General features: G+C 48.4%; 1 protein-coding gene across 2 annotated transcripts in view; it reads left to right on the top strand.

Moving 5' to 3' along the window:
* The window catches only part of ERCC3 (excision repair cross-complementation group 3), a 45,658-nt gene extending 37,617 nt beyond the window's left edge, over positions 1 to 8,041 (top strand). For both annotated transcript variants that reach the window (XM_005878527.2, XM_014549645.1), the window contains 3 exons: positions 3,336 to 3,454; positions 5,290 to 5,442; positions 7,637 to 8,041. In XM_005878527.2, coding sequence (XP_005878589.2) covers positions 3,336 to 3,454; positions 5,290 to 5,442; positions 7,637 to 7,768 — 404 coding nt within the window. In that variant the 3' untranslated portion in view covers positions 7,769 to 8,041. The remainder of the gene's footprint in view (positions 1 to 3,335; positions 3,455 to 5,289; positions 5,443 to 7,636) is intronic.
* The last annotated feature ends 244 nt before the right edge of the window (positions 8,042 to 8,285 follow it).

Genomic DNA, 8,285 nt, shown 5'->3' with positions numbered 1-8,285 from the left:
TATATTTGACTTATTTTCCAAGGCCAGTATTACTCTGATACCAAAGCCAGAAAAGGATACTACAGAAAAGAAAATTACTGACCAATATCCCTAATGAGTATAGATTCAAAAATTCTCATTAAAATATTAGCAAACGGAGTGTTGGCAAATTAGCAATGGTGAACGGTTGAAAGCTTGAAAGCTTTTCCTCTAAGATCAGGAACAAGACAGGGATGCCCACTCTTACCACTGTTATTCAGGTTAGTACTAGAAGTCCTAACCAAAGCCAGCAGGCAGGAAAAAAGAAATAAAAGTCATCAGAATTGGAAAGGAAGAGGTAAAATTGTTTTTATTTGCAGATGACATGATTTCCAATAGAAAATTCTAAAGACTCCAAAAAAAACACCTGTTAGATCTAATCAATGAATTCAGTAAAGTTGCAGTTTATTAAAATGTTAACATACAAATGTTAGCATACAAAAATCAGTAGCGTTTCTATATATTAACAATGAATTTTTTGAAAGAGAAATAAAATGATCCCATTTACAGTAGCATAAAAAATAATAAAGTACTTAGGAATAAATTTAACCAAGGAGGTGAAAAGATCTCTCCACTGAAAACTATAAGACATTGATGAAAGAAGTTGAACACAAGTAAATGGAAAGATATCCTGTCTACGTGGATTAGAAGAATTAATATTGTTAAAATGTCCACACTACCCAAAGCCAATGTAATATCTATGAAGACTCCTTTGTCATTTTTTACAGAGCTAGAAAAAATAATCCTAAAATTTATATGGAACCACAGAAGACCCCAAATAGCCAAAACAATCCCGAGAAAGAGCAAAGTGGGGGCAATCACCCTTTATGATTTCAAGCTATATTATAAAGCCAGAGTAATCAAAACTGTGGCACTGGCACAGAAACACACACAGACCAGTGTTACAGAATCAAGAGCCCAGAAAGAAACCTAAGCGAATATGGCCAACTAATATTTGACAAGGGGGCCAAGAATACTCACCGGAGAGAAGACAGTTTCTTCAATAAATGGTGCTGGGAAAATTGGATATTCACGTGTAAAAGAATGAAACTAGACTTCATTCTCATACCACTTAGAAAATTAACTTGAAGTGGATTAAAGACTTAAATAAAAGACCAGAAAATGTAAAACTCACGCAGTAAAAATGCTCCTTGACACGTGTCTTGGCCATGATTTTTTGGATAAGACACCTAAAGCAACAAGCAAAAATCAATAGCTGGCCCGTGCTGCTCAGCGGTTAGAGTGCCAGCCCGTGCACCGCAGGGTCTCAGGTGCAGTTCCTGGTCAAGGAAACATACTTGGGTTGCAGGTTTGATCCCTGGCCCTGGTTGATGTGTGTGCGGGAGGCAACCAATCACACATCCATGTTTCCCTCTCTTTCTCCCTCTCCCCCTCCCCCTCCTTCCTTCTCTCCGTCACTCACACACTCTCTCCCATCTACTCTCTGTAAAAATCAATGGAAAACATATCCTCTGGTGGAGATTAAAATAAACAAGTTGAAATCACCTCAAACTAAAAAGCTTCTGCACAGTGAAAGAAACGTTCAGCAAACCTGTGGCATGATCAGCAAAACTATGGAGCTGGAGAAAAGATTTGCAAATTATATCTTAATAAGAGGTTAATATGAAGACCTCATCTAACTCAAGAGCAAAAAGCCAAAATAACCCCAGTAAAGAATGGGCAAAGGACCTGAAAGGACATTTTTCCAAAGAAGACATACAAATGGCCAACAGGTACATGAAAGGATGCTCCTCACTAATCATCAGGGACATGCAAATCAGAACCACAGTGCCTGTCAGAATGGCTGTCATCCAAAGAGACAGGAGAGAGATGGTGGCAAGGATGTGGACAACAGGGCACCCCTGTGCCTGCTGTAGTAGGATTGTAAATGGCACAGCCACTATGGAAAGCAGTATAAAGATTCCTCAGACACTTAAAGACAGAACTACCATGTCATCCAGCAGTTCCACTTCTGGGAATATATCTGACAGAATTGAAACCAATAGGTCAGAGAAAACCCCACCCTCATGTTAATTGCAGCATTGTTTGCAATAGCCAAGACATGGTATGATCAAAGTGCTGTGAGAGGTCAATGTGTAAAGAGAACGTGGTATCATACATGAGAAGAGTGTTCAGTTATTTAAAAAAGGAAGTCCTGCCATTTGCAGCAACATGGTTGGACTTTGAGGGCATTAGGCTAGGTGAAGTAAGTCAGAGAAAGACTAAACTGTATGATCTCACTTATATGTGAAATACAAATAAAAACCCAAACCAAACTTGGGTTCAAATTTGTGGTTACCAGACTTGGGGTAGGGGTGGGGGTATTGGATGAAGGTGTTCAAAAGGATTAAACTTCTAGTTATAAGGTACTGGGGCTATAATATACAATAAGATGACTATAGTTATTAAAAAAAAACATAAACAGACCACTCGACAATGGAGGAGGGCCTCACTCATCTCACTTCCCAGGCCTCTGGGTGGGAAAGCAGGCAGGTGCCTGCGGGCGGCCCGGCAGCCAGGCGGCCCGAAGAACTGTGTGCAGGACACCGGGGAGCAGACACGAGGAGGCCCAGACTGAGCGTGAGACAGTGTCTAGAACCAGCGTCGCTCCGGGAGCTCGTCTGCACGTGGGAAAGCCTCCTCCAGGCACGGAAAGGCCCTTCTCAGAAGTCAGCACGCTGGCCTTGGGCTCCTGGTCAGAACACTGTCTGGGCTTCTGCCTGGATCAGTGCTTCCTGAATAGCTATTTTTTGTTTTTTTTCCAAATAAATTCTTGTTGCCTCTCACTTTGGCCTTTTATTATTTCTGTTATTTTAAAATTTTGATCCATTCACACTGGATGGCTATTGTGTTGGCTGTTGTCTTTTTTTTTAAGTCTTACTGATTTTTTAGAGAGATGAAGGGGGTGGGGGAGAGAGAAACATTGATCAGTTGCCTCTCGTATTCACCCTGACGGGGTGTTGAACCCACAACCTGGGCATGTGCCCTGACTGGGTATCGAACTGTGACCTCTTAGTTTGTGGGTCGACACTCAACCTCTGAGCCACACCGGCGAGCTATCTTATTATTGAGTTGTAATGGTTCTTTATGTAACCTAGATACAAGTCCTTTATCAGATAGATACTTTGTAAATAGTTTTTCCCATTTTTTGATGGTGTTCTGTGAAGCACAGAAGTGTTTAATTTTGATGACATCCCATGCAAAATGAGGGCAGTTGCCCCGCCTGCAACTCTTCACCGCATGGTTTGCTTGTGAGCCCTGGACCCTGAGTTCCTGCGCGCTCACAGCTCATGTCCTTTCTCCTGCTCTCTCCCTAGGGATGGTTGCAGAGGAGTACAATGCCTTCTTCTACTCGCTGGTCTCCCAGGACACACAGGAAATGGCTTATTCAACCAAGCGGCAGAGGTTCTTGGTAGATCAGGGTTATAGCTTTAAGGTATGTTTCCATTTGGTCTCTGGTCAGAGTAGGACCACAGCTTTTCTGCACTCGGGCTCCTAGGAGAAGTGGGGTAGTCCCAGTGGGCAGAGCTCAGGGGTGGGCGCTGCTAGGCTGGGCGCCCTCTGCAGGCGCCCTCTGCGTGACTTGCAGGGGGCTGTGAGGGAGCGTACTGCGCAGATCCCCCCCCCGCCCCCCCGCCCACCATCCCAGCGAAGGGTCAAAGAACCTCTGAAGCAAGAAGCTGGAATCTGCTTATTCCCATTTTACAGTTGGCTTGTGCAAAGAACATTAGATGGTGGTGGGAACTGTGCAAGGCTGAGGACTGGAGGTGCCAAGACACTGTGGCCCTAAGTATGTTAGGCTGAGCCCTGGGGTTACTTTCTTAAGGGGAACTCCCTCCAGGTGCCTGGGACAGCTCTTGCCATAGCAGCTAGTGCGCCTGGGCCTCAGTGGGCCTCAGACATGAGAGCCACCCGGTATGCTACCAATCAGGCATTTGAATAACTTGGGAAATTCTAAAGCTTAAGCTTTCATTTGCTGAGGCATTTTCTTTCCTGCTGACATGAATAGTAAGCTTATGTCAGGGTTCAGTGTCCCAAGGGGGTTTTGTTTGAGGGGTGGGGAGGGAGATGCTGGGAGCAGGAGACTAAGAGGACCACTAGGACTTGCTGTATAGGCTCCCAGGGTCTTGACTTGAGAGGGACTATGGGTGTTTAACACCGATTCTGTTACTAGCCTTAGACAAGAGGGTAGAGTGGTCTGACACCACCTCCCCTAGCCGGAGGCAGGGACACTTTTCAGACGTCTCGTGCTGGGCTGGAGGACAGGACTCTCGGAACAGTGTTCTGAAGGCCTTGCATCGGGGCCTTGGTTCATATTGGTAATGTCTGTGCTGCTAACAGCATTCCTGTTCTGGGTCCCTGGGCGAGCGTGGGGTAGCAGCAGCACTGCTCAGGAGTGCTCTGGGTTTCCTGTTCTGGGTCCCTGGGCGAGCGTGGGGTAGCAGCACCGCTCAGGAGTGCTCTGGGTTCTCTGAAGGGTGAGCTTGGCGAGAAGGCCCTGCCATGGGGTTGTCTGTGTTGGTTGCAGCTTCTCTATCTTCCTCACCTTTGGTGCTGCAGCGGAGAGCAGCCAGTCGGAGTTCCCAGAAGCATGACTCGAGGGGTGGGCCAGCCAGTGCAGAGGGGCCCCATGTTGTACTCCAGATCCATGGTCACCAGGAGAGCCAGCCACATCCTTGCTTCTAGGCATTTTCTAATCCAAGCTTTTTGCAGGGATAGGTAGGAAGGCCTTGTAGTAAGTTATCTGCAAAGAAATAAAAACCACATGCACCAGGCTGGCATCCTGCTCTTTTAGAAAAAACATCTTACAAATTTATTCTCGGCATTTTGTTATTTGTAAGTGTTCCCTCCTGCTGGGAGCCCTGGGTCCAAGCCAGGAGGTTGAAGCCCTTCTTGGGGGCAGGGGAGGAGGCAGCTGGCGGTGCCTGTCATCTCTGGTCCCCTTCATCACCTGCTGCAGGACGGGAACACTGCCAGAGGGGGGTTCAAATGGCCAGGACCCTGCTGATCTGTAAGTGGTCATTTAGCTGCTGTGGCTTGGGAGCAGATTTCTCTGGAATTTTGTTAGCATCTGTCTTGCAGTCACGGATTACGCTTTGTATTGAAGGTGACTCCTAAATGTAGTCTCTGGACTGCCCAGGAGCCCCACTGGTAGCGACCTGCTCCGCCGGGCGCTCCACGGCCTGGGGGAGGGCAGTGAGCCCAGAAGAAGGCGGCGGGGGCCAAGGAAAAGGAGACAGAACGTGTCGCCTGCTGGTTTTGGCTTTGCAGGTGATCACAAAGCTTGCTGGCATGGAGGAGGAAGAGTTGGCATTTTCAACGAAAGAAGAACAGCAGCAGCTCTTACAGAAAGTCCTGGCAGCCACTGACCTGGACGCTGAGGAAGAGGTCGTGGCAGGAGAATTTGGCTCGAAGTCCAGCCAGGTGAGTGAGCGAGTGGTGAGGCTCCAAGTGTCCATTCTCCTGAAGGACCGAGTGCGCAGACACACACATGTACCGTCATGTGGGAATGTGCCTCCGCAGGTTTCTGAAAAACTTGTAGAGAAGACTAGTAATGACGTATTAACCTATTGGTATGTATCATTCCTGTTCTTAAAAAAATGTTTTTATTGATTTCAGAGAAGGAAGGGAGAGGACATGTGGGATGGAGACATCAATGATGAGAGAGAATTCTTGATGGATCGGCTGCCTCCTGCATGCCCCCCACTGGGAATTGAGCCCGAAACCTGGGCATGTGCCTTGACCGGGAATCAAACCGGTGGCCTCCTGGTTCATAGGTTGATGCTCAACTACTGAGCCCTGCTGGCTGGGCTGTATCACTCCTTCTGTACCTACTGTTTTCATGGCTGAGCCCACAGTGGCTGTAATTGGTCTCTTGCTCTGTTCACAAAACAGCCTGGCATGAGCATTTGTTAGTGTTGCTGTGTTGGAGCCCAGGATGGCAAGCCTGGCCCCAGGCTCGCACTAGGTGGCTGTGCAAAGGAGCCTGACAGGCTGGGACCGCCACTCTTAGCCGTGGGCAGGTCACTCATCACTGGTTTCCTCCTCAGCCACTGAGCTGAGCCTGCCAGCCTGTCAGACAAGTCTGAGGACCAACTCGTATAGTTTTGGTACTTGTTTGGAAAAAGATTTAGTATTCTGAAAATACTCAACTTTTTATTTCGCAAATACTTATTGAATGCCTCCTGTGTGTCAGGCAAATATAGGGCATAATACATGAACGTATCATCGTGGAAAATTCTTAGCCAGGCCCTGCAAGGCAAGAAGTATAAGTTGGTGCTTTTGAAAGTAAACTGGAATGAGAGCCAAAGGGGAGCAATGGTTGGAACAGGGACGGGAGAAGCAGCGTCGCCTGGGCAGGGGGTGCTGCCCTCCCTGCGGCCTGAGGCCCTTTCCCCTCGGGCTGCACTGCGGCTGGATCTCTGGACCCTGCAGGGGAGCCCTAGGGAAGCGTCTTGCTTCTGACTGAGTGAGTCCACCTACAGGGGGACCCCTGCGGCCACGCTGTTCGAGGCGCTGACGGGGCCTGTTTCCTTCGCTGTGATGTCCATGGGTGGGCTGGACTCGGGCAAACCCTGGACTGGAGTGGTTTCTGTTCATACCACTCAGGCCTAGGCAGGTGTGTGGTCCCCCTGGAAGTGACATCACTGGGATGCAGGCTTCCTCGTGTGCCCCAGGTCACGTGACACGTAGAGGCTGGGCTCAGTGCAGGGCCGCTGGCTGTCCACTGGCTTCACAGCCTCACGGTGGGGTCGTAGGGAATTTTGAGGGATGTCTGTGCTCACTGTTAAAAAATTCTCTTCAGAACTTGTCATGGAGAGAGGCAGGGCCACATTAGGGTAAGGAAGGGACTCCACAGCCAGACGGCTGCGTTCCAGTCCTACCCTCCAAGAGCTGAATGATCTACAGCAGCGGTTCTCCACCTTGGCTGCACATTAGAATCACCTGGGAATCTTTAAAATTCTGATTTCTGGGCCTCATCCTCCGGAAATTCTGTTTGTTACTAATGTTGTGGCCCCACCCCATAACTAAGAAACAGAATTTCTGGAGGATGAGGCCCAGAAATTCAGAGATTTGATGCATCTATAAGGAACTCACATCCCATCTCTGGGCCTTAGCTTTCTCTCTGTGCCCTGAGAGAGTTGTGTGGCCCTGCTATTAGTGGTCTAGTTACAGGGGTGGGCAAACTTTTTGACTTGAGGGCCACAATGGGTTCTTAAACTGGACCGGAGGGCCGGAACAAAAGCATGGATGGAGTGTTTGTGTGAACTAATATAAATTCAAAGTAAACATCATTACATAAAAGGGTACGGTCTTTTTTTTTTTTTTAGTTTTATTCATTTCAAACGGGCCGGATCCGGCCCGAGGGCTGTAGTTTGCCCACGGCTGATCTAGAGGCTTCTTAACCTCTCTGTGTGCCAGCTTCCTCCTCTTAAAGGGGTGTGCTGATGGTGTGGGCCTTGGATAAGGTAAAACACGTAACACCTGTATTCTACTTGGAACCATGCCTGAGACATAGTGAGTGGTGGATGAGATGTTAAAAATAGTGAGAGTTGTTAAACTGAAACGTTGTATAAAACTGTGATAAATGTTGTAAGAGCAGCGGGGTCCCCCACAGGTGTCTCGGCGCTTTGGGACCATGAGCTCCATGTCTGGGGCGGACGACACGGTGTACATGGAGTACCACGCGGCGCGGAGCAAGGCTGCCAGCAAGCACGTGCACCCGCTGTTCAAGCGCTTCCGGAAGTGATGCCGGGGCCACGGGCGAAGCAGCCTCCTCCAGCGTTGGCCACCTGACGTCGGTGTACTATCTGACTCTTGAAGAAAATGCATGAGAACTTGGTTCTGTCTTCATGCGTTAGTCCAGGGTTTAAAAAAGTAGGGGACTCGATTTTTTTTGTTCTTTTCAGACCACTTTTCAAACTTGTTGGGGAGTGGTCGTTCCAGTATATAAAATTTGCAGTATTTAAGGTGTACTTTCTTACTGTTCGCTTGAATAAACAAATGGACCATTTGACCACTCTTCACTGTGGATGTCCTTATTCTTGTCAGAGGCACGGCCGTGTCTGGGTGCTGACCCTCCATCAAGGCCACCCTTGCAGCAGGCAGAGCAGGAGGGGGAGCCCTTCCCAGGGAGCTGCTTGGGGTGCCGAGAAGAGACTTGCTCTTTGGTGTTGAAGTGTTGGGGGACGGGCCCGGGAGCTGGTGGCCCAGGTACAGGGAATGGCTTGAGCAGCTTTCAGTGCTGCCTGTTCCTGTTGAGCCCT

This window comes from Myotis brandtii, unplaced genomic scaffold (assembly GCF_000412655.1).
Source record: "Myotis brandtii unplaced genomic scaffold, ASM41265v1 scaffold563, whole genome shotgun sequence".
Lineage (NCBI taxonomy): Eukaryota > Metazoa > Chordata > Mammalia > Chiroptera > Vespertilionidae > Myotis > Myotis brandtii.
Note: the sequence above shows the minus strand (reverse complement) of the source record. Positions and strands in the feature narration are given on the sequence as shown.